Genomic DNA, 18514 nt, shown 5'->3' on the forward strand with positions numbered 1-18514 from the left:
TAGCTGTCATGAAAGAAAACTCTTGGTGTTTGAAAAGAAATCCTATCTAAACATTGTTAAGATAGATTGCATTGTTAAGCAAGGGTATAGCCTTGGTTTTGCCCAAGGCACTGGAAATGTATTGAACTGAGACCGTGTTTTTATAAATTAACACATCAGCAAAGTATTGGACAGTAATTTATTTGACACAGATGTTCTTAATTTTGTATTCTATGCAATCAGAAAAAAATGACACTGATCTCTCCCTGCACTACTTCAGTGGCTAACCCCAAATTATTGTTGGGTTCTTACTGATCTCCCATTGTAGGGAAGTGTTTCTGTGGATCACAGTCTAACACCCCCAAGCAAAAGGATAAATTTATAGAGAACTGTTCTCTTGGTGTGGAATTTCACAGGCATATATTTCAGCTATTGCATAACTAACCAAAACTACTTCTATGTCTGAAATTTCAGAAGGGAAAAATGTTTTAACCATCCATTTAAAATGTAAATGTAACTGTTGTTTCAATATGTTGATAATTTCATCAATAAGGGAAGAAAACAAAGAGCATTGGTCAGAGTCTTTGGCAGCCATTTTGAAACCGAGAAAATCTCTCTTAAGAGGTAGCACTCTTTTGGTGCTCACAATCTCAACATAAACACCTCCTGGTCATTTTACACAGCTAACAGTTTCTGAATAGTTTCATACATTGGCTGAAGGAAAAAGTATAAATTTCTGCATTTAAACTTCCTTTCAGCAAATCAGATTTGCTTCTCCTGATAAAACTATCTGATCATACATATTGAGGAGGGGTAAGGATCTCCAAATATTCCAGAAAGTTTGGGTGCTAAATATCCAATAAGATAGAGTTTGATCACTTTGCTGGTAATGTTAGGGGGTATCATGTATAATTTCCTGCTGAAGCATTATGAGAGACAGAACTAATAGCTACATAAATGCAAATGCATTTCACAATTTTAATCTCATACCTCACAATATCCTATTGTGGAAGAACACACATATTTTTCATTAAGTTGGAAGGCAAAAAGCACTGAACTGAAAGATCTCTTTTCACTTGCAGCATTTAGACATTGCTTGACAGTATCCTTATGTCTCTATCACCCACAGTAGTTAAGTGTGAATGGTAAAGATAAGGCTGACTGTAAGATTTTCAAGTATAAATTATGTGCAAAAATATGTTGTTTTCCTACCTGGGTTCTGGTGATACAGTGAAAAAAAATTTTCACAATGTAGTTGTATAGATTATATTTCTAAGAGTTTTATTGACAATATGTAAAGGTGTGGTAGATAAGAAGAGAGGCAAATCTGACATATTGTCAGGAGCATGGCACTGTGAGGAAGGAGCTTTGTGTTCATGCTTTGATATTAATTTGCTTTTGTGTTCTAGAGCAAGATATGTAGCAGCTCTGCAGTTTTTCCAACTCTGACTTGCTCACACTAAAACTTCTATTTAATGAAAGATATTGATTTCTTTTATATAATTTGATGAAGTAGTCCTTATTTGACTGATAGATGATCCAAGTGTACTAGTACTTGTATTTGACAAAATTAAACAATTGGGATATTCTTGGTGAATTTACCTTTCTGGAAGTTGTTGCTTCCATCAATGAAAAAGGGAGAAGTATGAGGGAGTGGACAGCTCGAACTGTGACAAATAATGTGAATTATCATTCTTAGCTGCATGTCTGCAAAAAAGGAGGCTGGATCCTTGCTAACAAGGTAAACGAAATATATTTCAAGTGTTGTATTTTGAAGCCATAATATTGTTTTTCCTAATATGAGATTAATTTCCTGGAAATAGTTATGGAAACAGGACCTGGCAGCGACCAGCTGATAGTCATTTCTAAAATCTGAAAGTCTAAATGATTTCAAATTACACTGTAGCCTTTATGACCTTTATTCAGAAGGTTACAATAAGGAAAAACAGCAGGTGTGTTTCATTAATAGCAAATTGCTGTTCATGTCAGTGGAAGCAAGTGGCAATGGCGATATATAGTAAAAAGCGACATCAGAAAACTAACTGGGCGTGTGACATGTTACTAAAAGCCTAAACAGGTCAAACTGAAAGTGAAATTTGTCATTCTGTAGTGCAGAACAAAAGGAGGACAAGAAACATGTTGAAATGGAAGAAAGTGGAGGACAGAATGTATTGATAGGAAATGGAAGAAAAGAAAATAATGATTTATTGTGTTATCAGAAGCTGGCTGGAATTACCTTAGTTACCTTACCCTGTGATATACCATGGTCCAAATTTTAGATGTGGATACCTTAACCAAGCAGCATTTCCCCTAATCTGGTTCTGAGAGATTTACTCACAATCTAATTTACATTTTAGGTATCTGACTTCCTGTTTAAGAATGTATGTAGAGAAACCAGATCACTCTAGCTTTACTGCTGTAGTAGTAGTAACCATTTGTAACCAAGGGTGTTTTTGTAGGCTTATTTTTCCATGCTCACTCCTACCCTCTCACATGTAATGAATATGCATATATATGTATATGTTCATGTGTTTAATTTAGAAATCTGTTTCATTTTTCCAATTTTTCAGTATTTCATTTAACTCATTCTTTTTTCCCCTTTCTTTTCCTTTTTGATGTTAAATCATCTATTCTATTGCAGATGCTCTTCTCCATGTCTTGATCATGACAACAGCAGGTGAACTTCTGCATAATTTCTTTCTTTAATACATTGTACTTCTCACCCACCCTATTTATCCTCCTTCTTACCTCACTTCAGGATGCTTTAGTGTTTTGATAGTGCACGTTAGGCAAGAGCGAAAAAAATCTACTCTGACTAGCAGTAGGAGTTACACATGGTTCTATTTCTCTTCTTATACAGTAAGTGTTCACTTTCTCCCATCTACTATGTCCTCTATAAGAAAAGAATACTGCACACATAGTAAGTCCACTGCAAAAAATCTTAACAAAGCTCCTTATACATTCCGAGATTGTTTTGACCATTGATTTAACTAACAATACATTTTCTCTGTTGGTGGCATGGTTTAATATTATTAAAAGGAAGAAAAAAAAAAAAAAACAAACCACAAATAATCCACCACAAACCACTGTAGATAGGTTTAGTTTCAACTGTTACATTACAAAGTGGGCCTTTTATCTCACTTGTCTATATAAAGAAAATTGCAGAGCCACTCCTTAGGCCATATTTTCCAAATTGTGCCACCATAATGGAACTAATAGAATAAAAGCACAGACCCAGTATATTTAATTTTTCATGCCACATGCATTTTTTGTGTGACCTCTGTTAATCACTGGTTGAATCACTGGCAGACTGCATCCTGCACAGAACACCTGAAGTGGTACCTTCCCAAAGGTGATTATCTTCACTTGGCAAGCTGCACAGTACCTCTTCATCTCCTTTAACATAACTGTAGAAAGGTGAAAATCTTTGTAAATATTCAGCTGTGCAAAATTATTTAATGGCTAAATAAAACCCCAAACTACAGTCCATATTTTTAGGTCATGTCACTTAGTCTCTCTGTAGTTGACTAATGCAGCGAAGAGAATGTTACCATAAGTTAGTACTGTAGTGGTTTCCTGTGTAGGATCATGTTTTTTGTCCTCCTGGAATGTCTATTTTGCCTTGTTTATGTATGGCACAGTTGCAGCCTGAGGGAAAGCACACTGAGGTAGTTGAATGACTTGCTGTTGACTTCAGCAGGAGCTGGATCAAGGACTTTTTTCTTAATTTCAGACTCTCTATCAGTTTTCCTTCTCCTGCTGAACACTTTACAATGGCTGAAGCACCCTGATTGTTTGTTTCTGCTTCGTCACACTGCGACTAACACTGAATGCTGCTATCTCCTTGTTTCCCAGTTTCTTCTGAAAATTAAGATAATGTACACAGAAAAGTTCTTAAATGCGTCTACAATGGATGTGTTCTAGTTAGAGCTTTTTATTGTTTCCTGCTACCTGATGAGAGCATGTGTGCCTGCCTAGCTAGTTTGAAAGAATACCTGACCTGAGTGTATGAAAGTGGTGGTGTTATTGATTTTGCCTATTCTGGTTTGTGTGTTCAAAGAACTATTGCCTGTTCTAGAAAGACACTTCACAATGCTAGGTTTGCATGGCTCTTCAAATGGTTCTGCAGAAAAGTGCGTTTGAGTGCCAACATGCTTGCATTCACAGCCCCCTGAAACTGTGACTCTTCTACAAAGTTATTTACACAACAGTGATTTTTCACAAATCACACACTAAGTATCTTCTTTCACCCCCCAGTGTTGACACATCCATTTTTTATTTTATTTGTTCATCCTTTCAAATGAGCATAGATACAGAATAAAACCAAGTTAATTCCATATGAATAAAGTCAGCAAAGGGAATAACTGAGGCTCAGATCTGAAATACAAATATTTAATGAAAATACACCACAACTTTTTGTCCTTGTAGGGTTCATAAATCCAATGCATATATATTGTCTGTGTTTTCTTCAAGTGGAGCCAATAGAAAACCCACTGCTGTTTGCTCTCCTCTCTGTAGAAGGCATGGATGGAAACAGCCTGAAAGATTTAGGGGCCTTTTGTGTATGTCCTCCACCAGAAGGATGCTGTAGCCAATGTTATTTGATAGTTACCTTTCATATGGCAAGTATTTAGTTTTTAATTGCTCTAAAATAAAAGAGAATGAAACGGCCTCTCCAATTTATGAGTAAGTATTGCTAAATTAGAGGAGAATGGATGATGCTTGATCTAACGGATAAGCTTGTTTAACAAAGCATGTAGACCCCCCTGCAGTCTATAAGTTATTCCTTGAAAAGAATTACTTTTGTTTTTTAATTTTTCTTTAAAAAATATCCTGATTTCCCCTTCATTCTCTTTAAAAGACAGAAGACAGTGATATCCCAAAACCTAATTTGTTTCATTGATTTAGCTATTACCACCTTGCTAAATCTCAGGAACACTCAGTATCGATCCAATCTGCAAGACTGTCAGGGTCCCATGTCTGTGTCATGCATCATTGCTAACTGACCCTTTAAAACTGGCAAAAAATGAAACTTTCTTAAAGGCTGTCTTAGTACTGAGAAAGATCATCTCATTGTTGGCCTAGTCACCCTTGACATACAAATTTTGACTTTGCTGCTTTAATCTGTTATCTGCTTTGATTTTGAATCATCACTTAATTGAAGTTTAAGTTCTTGCCATGGGTTGCCAAGGTAAACTGAAGTCAGTGCTAAAGGATATAGTGTATATAGTTGTTATTGGAAGGACATTTAAAACATATTCTGAAATAGACTTTTGCTGATGGAAAGTACATGTAATTTTGATGCACTGCTTGATCAATCAGTTTGCTTATTTTGGCCACCTTTGTTTTAAATGGCTCACAGGAATGTTTTCATGCTTATCAGCTGTCCAAAGTTTTCTTCTATTTATAGTTTTCCCTTTCCTCAGTTTTATCTCATTTCTCCTAACCATAGTTAGTCCCTGTTAAGGTTTTCCTTCCCCTATAATGCCATTTTTAACCCCTTCTGAGAATTGTAGCTATGATAGCCACATGAAGTTCCTATAGGTTATTTTGGTTTTTGTTTTTTTTTTTTTACATTTTAATTTTTAATAATATAATAAATTATCATAGAAACATTTAAGGAATACTTATCAGCCTAATTTTTTTAAGATGCCTCCTTTCTTCTTCTAGTGATAACCTGTAAGAGCTTTCTGATTCCTTTAATCCTTTTTATTAACAATTTTTTCTTTTTTTTTTTCCCCTCTTGACCTCTTCATAGCCATTTGTGTTACCCTTTAAAGAGCCCTCTCCTTTTCATTCTCTGTACCTGCCGCATGTAGATGGTTGGTAATGCTCCCTGCAGTTGGAACATGGAGTAAGCTCTGAGTTTCCTGCTTAGCCAAAAATCACTTTTTGCATCGTCCAGTTAGGATGAGCAGAAGGTGACCAGTGCCCTTCACAGAAGGAGGATCTTTCAAAGTTTTAAGTCAGAGCAGGGAAGACCGATGCAAAGATTGAATGGGTACCCCTCAGGGATGGTAAAGCAAAGCACACTCTGCGTGCAACCAGAGAAGGACCCCTGCACCTAAGCTTTGTGATGTTAGGGTTATTCATATGCTAGTATTATATATATATTATTTTCTTTCTGACCATGGGCATTTATAATTAAAAGGTACCACTTCCCAGAGTGATGGCTTAATCTGCCAATTATTTCTTCTAGTTTTGTTTGTTCATTTGAGTACAATCTCTTCCTATCTCAGTCTTGTCACTTAACAACATGTGGTAAAAGAAACGTTAGGGAGAGGAAAAATAATGTGTGTGTGCTTGGGCAACAAAATAATTAATTTGCATTTTATATTTCCTTTATATTAGTCATACAATTTTTTCACTTTCTTCAATGCACATTTTAGAAAGCATGTTTTATGTCATGCGTTAGTTTCATATAAATTATTTGTATATTGATATACACAGTCCTTCAAAAGGGCAAAGCTTTTCCAGTCCTGGAACAGTAATATCACCATCTAGATGCCCTCTTATGTAGCAGATAGGCTGAAAAAGAGGCTTCTGTGATTCAGAAAATGTTTTGTTATGAATTATTTGCTTGACTTCATTGCATATCCATAATTATATTAAATGTATGGATTTAAAAAAAAAGGAGTTGAAAAGAAATTGGATTAAACAGGTGGATGAAAAAATGAATGTGGCAAAAGGCTGGGAAGGAAACAGGGTGGTATGGTGAAAAAGAACGTATTTTTACATTCTGTGTCAGCTCTTCAAATCAGTGTACTATCCTTTCAGGCTTTTATGCCACGTCTCTGGAGCTAAGGAATTTTCCCCTTCGGTTTCTTTCTTTTGCAGTGTATTCATGCTAGTTCTCCAGAATTTGTTTTCTGGAAATTTTATAGTAGTATATAGCTATTTTTGTGAACTGATTCCTCCGTATTTAGTGTGATATTTAGCACTAATCTTTTTATGCTGGCCTCATACTATTCTATTTTTGCCTGAATTTGCTGTCCAGCAGTTGAAGGGTATCTGCAGCCTCTTAGGTGCTTTCAGACTCATCCAGGAGTCACAGAACCCTTCAGGACTCGCCCATTTCACCTGGAGATCTGTTTCAATAATATGGCACAAATCTATTTTTTGGTGTATACTGTGATGAATGCTCCTGTTTGCCAGATAGTGTCTTGTTATTTAGTAAATATGTTAGATCATCTTTATGATAGAAACAGCTGTTTCTACAGTGAATAATAATAACAATGTCCTACTGTTTTTATCCTGACCATTGTTATCTTTGTGTCCACCTTCCAATGATACTTACCTTTGCCTGTTTTTCCACTCTTTGGAGCAACAGTTGGTTTCAGTGATAGCTGACGATAGACCTTGTGATAGATTCACTGACAGACCTTGCTGTGACCCAGTAAACTTAAACTGAAAGAAGGAGTTGCAACTTCAAGGCCTGAACATACAGTTATCCTTTTGCCTCTTGAGTGCTTACTAGAGACAAATGCCACACTCAATTTTTAATTGATCTGTATGAGATCCCAGGTTTTGCAGGTGTGGGAACACAGGGCTATGACCCTGTGTTTGAGGTGAGATATGTTTGTTACAGCTGGTCAAAATCAAAGGCTACTCCTGCTTCTTCAGCTTTTGTATTGGTTCTGCACCACAAGCTAGTTATCTTAATTGGGTAGCTTGTGCTGTATGAGAAGGCGCTACTATTTCAGCACCCTGCTTATCTTTTTAGTTAGCCTGAAAGGAATTACTATATGGAGAAAGAGCACCATATTAAAAGGAACAGAACACATTATTATGGACAAAAGCGAGATTATTTGATTTGGACCCTTACCTTTTGTGTGTGTGCATTCTTCTAGCACTTAACAGTGTTTTTGGCATTGCTGAGACACATGGAGAGCTAAGGAGGACATAAGACAGCCAGATGATCTAGCACTAATATTTCAGTGATGAACAGTGAAAGAAGGTGATCCTGTTGTAAAAGTATACAATCTTGAGTATTACATCAATAATGAAAATAATTGAGTCCTAAAAATGGTATTCATGACAGCTTACACAGTGAAAAATGTGAATGCTAACTTCATTCAGTAAGTGCACTCATTAACTTCTGGTAATTGTGGGGGTAGTGTTTCTGCTGCTCGTAGTATTAGCATCAAAATATGAAACTCTTCTTCCAGCACTCAGTGTTATTAACTATCTCTAATGCACCCATTATGATGGAGACTTGGAGTGATTCTCTGAAACATAATTCAGAACCACTTTGATAACACTACTTCATACAGTTAAAGGAAAATTGCAATGCAAGCCATAGAGCATTATTGCAACAATTGAGCATTTAGTATCTCTTAAGCTCTTCTTTCATCTGTGCTTTAAAATGTATAAAGTATGTATTTTATGAAGGAAGCTCCCATTTTTCTAAATCAATCCCCAGAGAATCAAAGCTGTAAAATGTTTTCATTTTCTTTTTTTCCCCCTTGTTAAAACCACAGAAACACCAACCTCTAAGGAATGAGATAATGGTTGTACTACCCAGACTTTTACACTAAACAAAACCTAGAGGTATATGAATGGCAGTAGAATAGGAGACTGCATGTGTGAGAAAGACTGGCATCCGTGGTGCATGGTGTGCTTCTGACTGGCGCTTGTGGCTCCTTTCCATCATCCATTTTTCTGACTTGCACGGTGTGTTGAGTGTTGTGTTTTTACAGCATGTGGAATTACTTGTAGCTGTGTGGACAATGAATGGATGCAATGTTTGTTGCACAGAACGGTCAAGGGGACAGTGGAAAAATACCTGTATTTGTTACTCATGTTATAAGGGCTTTTCTCTATTGCAGGTCCTTCAGTAGCATTTCTGCGACTCCCCATGTGATGATTCTATTTTAGTGGCTAGAAGTAGGCCTGATACCGTTCTGTCTCATCTACGCTTATTTTCACTTCCAGCAACCTGACATTCCCATCCCACATCAGGCATGATCCTAAGTCACAAACCAGTAAAAAAAAATGGAAGCAGTTCTACACCTTTCCCAAGAACGTCCCCAATCTTTGTAACAAATCTGTCAAAATCTACCTGTTGGTTATACATGGAACTATAAAAAATTCAGCATAAAAGAAATTCCATGAAACGTTTTTCTCCCTTTGAAAGAAATAAATAAGATAGTTTACCTTGTGCTAGAAGAGGGCTCCCCTGTAGATGTCATTCTGCATCTGTAAGTTTTCCACTGGGACATTGTATTGCTGTGCAAAGCAACAAAGAAAACCTAAAATCCATAAAGAAACCTTTTATACAGTGACTGTAGCTATTGTCATCTCACCGAAATCCAAAATTTGTCTTCAAACAATAACATGTTGGGTTTTTTATATAAATAGGTGCTAGCTCTATTGATGTATTACAAATTGTATCCACACACGTCAGAATGAAATTTGATTATTTTTAATCCAAACAATTTTTTGTTAGAAATAATAGTATCTCAAATAACTAGAAAATCATATAGATAACCTAAAAAAACCCCAACAATGCCTCTAATCAGAATTGGCTTTATATTCTTGAGTCATAAGTAATTTCCTTCAATAAGATGATTTGCTTGTAAAGTATTTAAAGAGTGCCAACTTTACAATATAGATGCTTGCAGGTACAGAGTAGTGATATTTGTACTTGACTTTGTCTCTAATAGGTACGTACACATGCTCACATTTATTAGTGACTGCTGGTATTTTTAACAGCAGCAGCACCGTAAAATAAGACTTTCTGCGAAGAACTCTTAGATAGTAGTTGTCAGTTTAATTAATAAATGATCTTAGCATGATTTGGTGCTTCACATGGGAGAAAGGCTTTTTCTAATTGTACATCTTGAGAAAGAATTATATTTACATACGTAGTTACGTATGTGGAACATAACCAAAGGAATCTTGATATGTTTTGTATCTAATTTATTTTTTTCCTGATTTTCAGCTTCCTAGTTAGTTTCATGGTGGATGCTCGTGGGGGTGCCATGAGAGGTTGCAGACATAATGGACTACGAATCATTATTCCCCCGCGGAAATGCACTGCTCCAACGCGAGTGACTTGCCGGTTGGTGAAACGCCACAGACTGGCCACCATGCCTCCTATGGTGGAAGGAGAAGGTCTGGCCAGCCGCCTGATTGAAGTTGGACCTTCTGGTGCTCAGTTTCTTGGGTAAGGGGTGCCATATGGCCTGAAGGAGAACGCTCAGGCTATTTCCGTCTGTTTGCAAGTTGCACTGAAATGGTTCCTTTTTCAAGACTTGAACAGAAAAAGATGTTAGTAACATACGGTAGCAGACTGGTCATGTGAAATACAAATCAGCTGTTAGTTAACAATTCACAAAACATTTACGCTTTTTCCTTTGAAAAGGGATATTTTAACCACTAGTACCAAGACTAATGTGCTTCCTTGGATATAACTATTACTCAGTGTTGTGATATTATAGTGAAAAGGGATATAGGGAAAAGACCCCTCTGCAGCCAGAAAAGGCAATTCATACTATATTTAAATGATCTGTGTATAAGGCATGAATAGCACAGCACTGATCTAAAGCCCAAATGTTCAGCCTGCTACATACACCACACAAGTTACGGCTGCTTATTTTAGAGACTGGTGTTGCGTTATCAGTAATTTGGACCATCAGGGAAGCACAGTGCCTTTGCTTTTTCTGGGGTTGAAATTGCTAAATTAAGCAATAGGACAACCCTGGAATTTTTTGGCCATTTCTTTTGTCCAATGCTGCAAACCCCATAGAAAGATCAGATTTGTGTCTGCTGCTGAACTTGTTTTAGCAATTTTCAGCTGAAAGCAGCAGTTATCCAGACTTCTTTTAAATTTGTTTTGCCAACTGTTCTCCTTATCAACTGTGGCATCCAGAAGTGGATGATTGAAGGAACCCCTTCTACTACAATAAATAGCTTCATTCAGAAATTATAAAAAAAAGTGACTCTGTAAATAGCAGTAGTTTAAATCCATTTCAAAACAAATCAGTTCCTTTAAAATCCTATTATAACAGGCAGTCATCAGAGCCACTATCTTCCTCAGTGCTTTTTCTTAAAGATTGAGTTTAGGGAGAGAAAGAAGCTGATTGGTAGTTTTTAACTGTCCACTGATTTTCTATGGAGTGTGAAAGGAGAATGTACCCCAGACGTGTTTTGGCTACTTCACTGTTGCTCAAATCTGGTAAAAAAGCAAGAGCAGTTCTGCAATGCTGTGAATGTGATGCTAAGAGAAAGCCAACCATTCCTTCTGACAGACAGGATACCTCTTAATATCACACGTAACAGCAAACAAGCTGGCTACTCAGATGCTTTGTACCACTTACGCTTTTCACATCTCGGTCACTCTTATAAAGAAGCAGAAAGAAATCTAAAGAGCAGAAGAAATATTGTGCTGTCACATTCAGTCTTCCCGTTATCTTTGTCACACACAAATTGACCTTAAGTATGTCTCCCATTTTCTTTTTAATGGTTTCTCTATCTAATGAGAATGTTTCACCTGAAAGACCAGGATATAGCACAGTTTTATTCATTCTCAGATCTTTGTGCCCTTCCTGCAAGCATTATTCTAGGTGTTGTACTGGCAGTGAAATCAGTAAATTACTGTACTGTTTGCAGAGATGCATTCTAAGGTCCAAATCCTGTTCCCATTGGATTCACTGCCAAAACTCCCATTGTCTTCCCATAAGCAAGAAAAGATCCTAAATTAATGAAACTAATTTTACTGATTTTGATCACCAAATTGTCATCACTAGGACGGAACCTTATTCAGTGTACAGCCTAATTCCACTCTGTGGACCAGACAGTGGCACTGGCGTTCTGGCACAAAAAATACATAAAGTTTATTTATGTTCTTTCTTTCACTGCTGCTTTGGATGTACTCAGTAAACTTCATCTGCCTACGGCTCCTCCCCCACTTAATGAGGGAGAAAGCTTGGTCAGCCGAATCCTTCAGCTGGGGCCTCCTGGGACCAAATTCCTTGGGTAGGAGAGACTTGAAACAAATTGATGGATGCTGACCTCCCCATTCTTCTCCTCCTTCTGCAATATGATTTTTTTATGTCATTATGCCCATGATATTGTCCCTTTCTATCATTTGAAATTCTGTATACCTAACCCTTAGTGGACCATTTTTCAACCCTTGTGGTATGTGGTTTTGTTTTGGTGGTATGTCTGTATCTTTTTCTTCAAGTACTGTGGCCTTCATTTTTGTTTTGGCATGAAATCTTCCTAGTTATGTGCTTGATGTCTGTAGCAAAGCAACCTGGATTGGGACAAAGAAAAAAGGAATCTACTGTAAATTTTAAGATGTTTTTTGTATCAAGGACTGATTAATCAATATGTTACATGTTGGATACCACCAGTATAATAGAACACATGGCATTTACTATGTACATGGTAACCTGTGTGAGTCATCTAATTAGAGAAGTGTATATACAAATATATTTGTATTTTCTCTCTTATTTCTAAGAGTATGTATGTATATGTATATATAAATATAGATATATGTACACGTGTTGTATATGTGTGTGTATATATATATGGACACATACACTGATACATATATTGACATCTGCTTGTAAGGCAACAAGGCAAATTCTTATCTCCTATACTGAAATAGAAAGCCAGATGATCTCCTCAGACCTCCTTTATCTCTCCCAGAGTGTAAATCAGGAATAAATTCATTGGAATGTATGGAATTACAATCAAGTAAAATTGGCACAGGACACAATTGCCCACTGATTGTAATGAAATTATTCTGATTTGCACTAGTATACATGAGATCAGAATTTGTCCCAATATTCATATATGTTACAGTAGATTCTCTTTGAAATGAAGTTGCACAGATTAACCCAGACAGTAGTGAGAACTAAAATGAGCAAGAGTTCTTTATGAATTTGCAAAACAATTACCAAATTTCTGGCTAAGCACTATTATCTTACTAAATATCATTCACACTGTGGAAAGAGGTGAATGCACTTTTTGATCTGTCCTTCAGCATTTACTGAGTCCCTGTAAAAATCTAATATGTGTTAGCGACCTACTAGTTTAGGATTATGCCAAAGTATTCTAGCAAAATAGGTAGAATTCCAGGTCACTTTGTAACAGACTGAGTAGAGTTGCTGTTAATCCTGTTTCTTCCTCTCTCCCATGTGCATTTAATGCGCTGTGTTGCTGTGCCAGGCCTGTGATTGTGGAGATTCCCCATTTTGCTGCTCTGCGTGGGAAAGAGAGAGAGCTGGTGATCCTGCGCAGTGAGAATGGGGACAGCTGGAAGGAGCATTTCTGTGAATACACTGAGGATGAACTGAATGAAATCTTGAATGGGATGGATGAAGGTATCCAGTGTGACTTTTTTTTTTTTTCCCGTCTGCTCCTGCATTACTTCTGTAACTGGGGGATAACTTTTTACCATTTATTCTATTTAGTGCCTCATGTTTGGTCTGCCCTAGAATTTCTGACATTACGTTCTCCAGATACTTCATTTCAGTCACTCTGGTGTAGAATCATATTCTCAGTACAGGAGCCAGGAGAAAGCACTGTGTGCTTGTGCTTACTTCCCGTGCATGGTCTGGTGAAGCAGTGGGACAAAACAAAATCTGCCATCACAAAGTTGAGAATAGATGCTGTTTTCTATGGCCCCTTTTCATAGTGTTAAATGAAAACGAAAAGCAAACATCTTTCCAAAACAAGGCAATTATCATACTAATCCTTTCCAAGCAGCTACGTGTGTGGGAGGAAATGTCAGTCATGGGTACTTTTGCTTTCTGAGAGAACAGAATGGCTTTGGTCTGTCTAGGATCTGCAGAATTTGTTATTAATTCTGATGTCTTTTTTTAAAAAAAAAGCCCCAAAAGTAAACAAGCCATCTCACACACTTCAAGCTGAAGTCATACTTTCACACTTGATTTGGAGTTTAGTTTCCTTGGTCTTACTCTGGCCCATAGTGTAAACATGTGAAGTAGAAAGGGACTTGGACCCTTTGCTTGTTTGCCTGCTGATTTTGGGGATGTTGTCAACATGTTCCGAGTTTGCTGTCTTAAGCTCCCTTCAGTTAGTTGCTCTGTCTGTTGCTTTCTTGTTTTAGCTGAACTTAAAATAAGAGGGTATGTTTCCTTTCCCCCTTTGATTTCTAGAAAAAGTACTTTTCTAAGATGCAGTTAAACTGTGAAAATCTTGAATGTGTTTTGAAGTTCACCTTATTGTTTCTACGAAATTCTTTTCTTCTGACCATCTTCTCTTTTGGCCTCAGTACTTGACACTCCAGAGGAACTTGAGAAGAAACGTATCTGCCGCATCATCACCCGAGATTTCCCTCAGTACTTTGCAGTGGTATCCCGGATCAAACAGGACAGTAACCTTATTGGACCTGAGGGAGGTGTGCTGAGCAGCACTGTTGTGCCACAAGTGCAGGCAGTCTTCCCAGAAGGGGCTCTAACCAAACGAATTCGCGTTGGCCTCCAGGTACAATGAAACTTTTTTTTTTTAACTGTAAAATCACCTTCTTTGAATGGAGAACCAGCATATTCAGCTTATCGTGTTGTATGTTGTTGTCTAGAATGCTTCTGATAAAAATAATTAAAAAAAAATCCATGCACAAGTCAAAGCCAAGTTGTAAACCTTTGAGTATTCCAGTTAATTCAGGTTCCTGTCTGTTAACTGTCTGTATGATCTTGGGAAAAGCACATAATTTTGGTGATGATGATGATATTAGTGTAGGTCATAGAACAATTTCTTAAATACTGTTTATGAAAGTCATCACAGATGTACAAAGTGCTGTAATAACTAGGTCAAATGTACAGATTCTCAGCGTGAAGTAAACCAGCCTAACAGTTCACTACTGAAAGAGGGGGAAGCCTTTCCTCTGCCTCCATCCCCTCCTCTTGCTGCATGCATGCAGAGTTTACCTTGGCCAGGACACTGTGCTTGTTGAAATCCCCTGTGAATCACTGAATAGCTTACTAAAATAGCTCAGATCTTGTTCTGAAAAAAAAAAGGTGGCAAGGGAATAATTTACTACTGGTTAACTGAATTAAATTAATGCTCTAAAGGGTCTGACAAACACCAAGAAAGGTGATAGGAAGAGGAGGAAGGTGTGGAAAAGTTGAAGAAGGGAGGTCACCCCTTCTTACTGGCAGTCAGGTCTTCTGTCTGCAGATTTTCAGGGGAAATTGTGCCATTTAGTGTAAAAACATAAGGGTTTTGTGGCCATATACAGACACAGTTCTTACTCATTAAACTGTTTTCAAGTAACTATTCTGTTACTGTCTTTTGCTTTGGAAAGGCTCAGCCTATGCACACTGAACTGACAAAGAAGATTTTAGGCAACAAGGCTACCTTCAGTCCTATAGTCACACTGGAGCCGCGGAGAAGGAAGTTCCATAAACCCATCACGATGACGATTCCCGTCCCCAAGGCCTCCAGTGATGGGATCATGAATGGTTATGGAGGCGACACACCCACTTTAAGGTTACTATGCAGCATAACAGGTAGGATGCAAATACTAGAGCTTTTTATGTGCATCTTGAAATTGTCAGTCATCGTGGGCTGAATATGTTAAACTGATTATACAGTGGAAAGCTTGGTGAAAACCTGACTGGGATGAGAGGCTGTGAAAATAAACTACTTTCCAAACAATTACTTTATAGCAGAAATAACATTTGTTATTTGGACTAACAAGAGATGTGTAATGTAATCATAAACCTTGGGTTTGGTTTTGTTTGCATTTTCCTTACAGTTGTTTTTTGAGAACCCACATACCTCTGCCTAGCAGAGTAAGTGTAGTACAGACATAATGTTGCTGTACACTTCAGAGGAAAATACTGAAGTTAAACACTTTATAGTTGCTATAACTCCAACGTGATTAGCATCTCAGTTAAGAGGCAGAAATGAGCTGCATGCATTTATTCTGTTTAGAAGTTAGCATCTTTCTTAATTTTCAAAACTATTTCAAATACCAACCCTATGTAAGATGCAGTACACACTGAGGTGTGCCGATGAGTCATTCCTGAGAACAGGTGCTTTTACAATTTCTTCATACAGAGGTGTTAGGTAGCTGCTGAAATACCAGAAACAACATCTGGTCAACAAAGTAGTATTTGCATTTCCAAGAGAGTGAAACAATATTTATTTAAATAAAGAAGAATGGTCTCCTCTATAAAGAGGAATTTGAATAAGTTTTTGGAGGGACAGTAAATCTGCAAGTATCCTCTAGAAAAGTTCAAAAGGGAAATTGGTTCCAAGAATGTTTCACCAAAAGGAGAAAGGAGGTATTTCCTAAACACTAGTATTCCTTTACAGGTAACAACTTGGTTTAACGTTTGCATAAAGACTGTGCTACATGGTCAAATGGATATCTAACAAGTCAGCTGAATATGAGAGGAGGGACAAACACATATTCTGATTTAGCCCTGATTATGCATAGTTTTTCCTTTAGTTATTCATTTGTAACTGCTGTTAGAAGTAAACAATTCTATTTCTGTTTTCTGTGAGCTCAGTGATTTTAAAGTAACTGGAAACCAACAGGACATTCTTCACCAAAAGGTGTGAGGCAGGGACATTCATTGAAGAACTTCAAAACACAGCTGCAGGGTGAAAGATTGTGCCCATGTTTTCAGCTGCATAGGCCAAATAGGAAGCTGGCAGTGTCTGTGACAAAGAGGGTTGAAACAGTTAATGGTCTGATAGGAATCTGGAAGGCTGTCTATTGTACAGCACCATACGGAGGTGCACATTTCAACTGCAGGATCTTCCAGGGAGCTTGTCAGACACAGATTGTTTCACAGGTTTTCACAGTAATGTGCAAAAGAAATTTCTTAGTTATGTACGTATCAGACCTGAGTCTTCAAATTATTTGAAAAAGAAGTAGATTATAGAAATGATAAATTGTAGGTGTCACTATTAGTAACATTATTACTGTTTCCCAAGTGTAACAGTGTAGGTTTAACAGTACTATATCTGGGCCAAATTTGCCCCACATATGTGAATAATCTAGGATGAACAAAAGTAATTTCTAATAAATTACATCTCTCACCCCAGAACTCTAGCCTCTTCTAATGTTTCTGGAGCTGTGTACAGGAGTCATCATTTGAAAATCATTTGGGCGCTTTGTTTTCTCAGGGGAAACCCATACAATCCTACTAGAATTAGTGGAATAATGTGGACCTAAGGAGAAGGCATGTCTGGGATTATTATTGCTTTCATAGTGATTAAAAACTCAGAAGAATGTAAAATATTTCTTAGAAGCAAGAAAGTTGCAGACTTGCTTGGTTTTAATTTTTTTTTTAAAATATCTAATTTCAGGAGGAACCACCCCTGCCCAATGGGAAGACATCACTGGAACAACACCACTGACATTTGTTAATGAATGTGTTTCCTTCACGACAAATGTGTCTGCCAGGTACCTATACAACAAAACATGAGTGTTACTTTCAAATGCATGTCTTTTTTCAACAAATATTTTCTTTAGATTATTTTAGTTTATATAGTAGGAGGAACATAGATATTCTCTGTGTGTTGTGAATCAATTGATGAGGTATCTTGGAAACCCTGAGCCTCCTGTGCCAGACAGATGATGTACAAGAGCTGTAAGCACTACAGTCCTTACCAGCTGTGGAAAGAAATTGATGTTCTTGTCATTTCTATCTTGGCCTTTAATCCTTTGCAGTCAGCATCTGCTATGATCCCAGAAATGTATTAATGACAAATAATCTGAGGGACACTTCAGTTTTCAGGTAGTTAAAAAAAAACCTGGTTTCTTTTTGAATACCCCTTCTCTCCCAGATGCAGAATATGCAAATTTCCATGGAAACAAAAATCCCATATTTGGGTAGCTCATTATACATCTTATAAAAGGTGTTACTTCCAGAATGAGAAATCAAGCAGAAAGGCCTGTAGGTGTACCAAACTGTGGTCTAGAATCTCTTCCAACCATCTGTTCTTGTGATGAGATTCAACTGCTGCCTTTCTGAAAACAGAAATTCATATTAAAAAAAAAATCATATATATATAACGTATGTATGTATTTTAGTTTGTATACAGTCCATGATTTATATCACAGGAATGCTCAAAAATCTCCTTCTCTGTAGCAGGAGATGCAGTGCATGATGTGAAAAGTATTAAATTTAGGGTGTGTAGTCTAGCAAACAGTTACAAAAATCTTGGAAAACTCGCCTATGAAAATCAATGAATTTCCTTCAGTGCAAACATTCAGTGTCCAGAGCAGTTATTACTATTAGATTAGGTTTGATATTTAACGAAATAATTTATTCAATGTTAAAATGAGTTCAGCTCTTGCAGTCCAATCTACAGTATAACTTTAACATTAGGTGAAATGAAGTATTATTTTTCCAAACTTTCTTGGTTCAGAAATGGCTTTCTTGCTGTTAAGTTGGATGGTTTGCTTATGCACGTTTCTTTTCAGTTCAACTAAACATTTTTCTTTAACAGCAGTGACCACAAGAGGGAGATCTTAAAGTGTGTTTTAGCCCTCATCTGCTACCTGTAGTGTTCTGTTTAAAGAGGTAAATTAAAGATTAAT

The 18514-nt window shown here is 37.1% G+C and overlaps 1 protein-coding gene across 50 annotated transcripts in view; it reads left to right on the forward strand.

Moving 5' to 3' along the window:
- ANK2 (ankyrin 2) overlaps positions 1-18514 on the forward strand; it is a 371495-nt gene that overhangs the window by 310440 nt on the left and 42541 nt on the right. For 18 of the 50 annotated variants that reach the window (XM_074867127.1, XM_074867140.1, XM_074867150.1 and 15 more), the window contains 5 exons: positions 9923-10147; positions 13159-13313; positions 14228-14439; positions 15260-15464; positions 17278-17374. In XM_074867127.1, coding sequence (XP_074723228.1) covers positions 9923-10147; positions 13159-13313; positions 14228-14439; positions 15260-15464; positions 17278-17374 — 894 coding nt within the window. Of the gene's footprint in view, positions 1-1678; positions 1721-2620; positions 2657-9922; positions 10148-11859; positions 11959-13158; positions 13314-14227; positions 14440-15259; positions 15465-17277; positions 17375-18514 lie in introns of all 50 variants that reach the window. The other 32 variants (XM_074867112.1, XM_074867115.1, XM_074867116.1 and 29 more) reach the window with 4 other exon arrangements.

Source organism: Strix uralensis, chromosome 4, assembly GCF_047716275.1.
Source record: "Strix uralensis isolate ZFMK-TIS-50842 chromosome 4, bStrUra1, whole genome shotgun sequence".
In the NCBI taxonomy this organism is placed as follows: Eukaryota; Metazoa; Chordata; class Aves; order Strigiformes; family Strigidae; genus Strix; species Strix uralensis.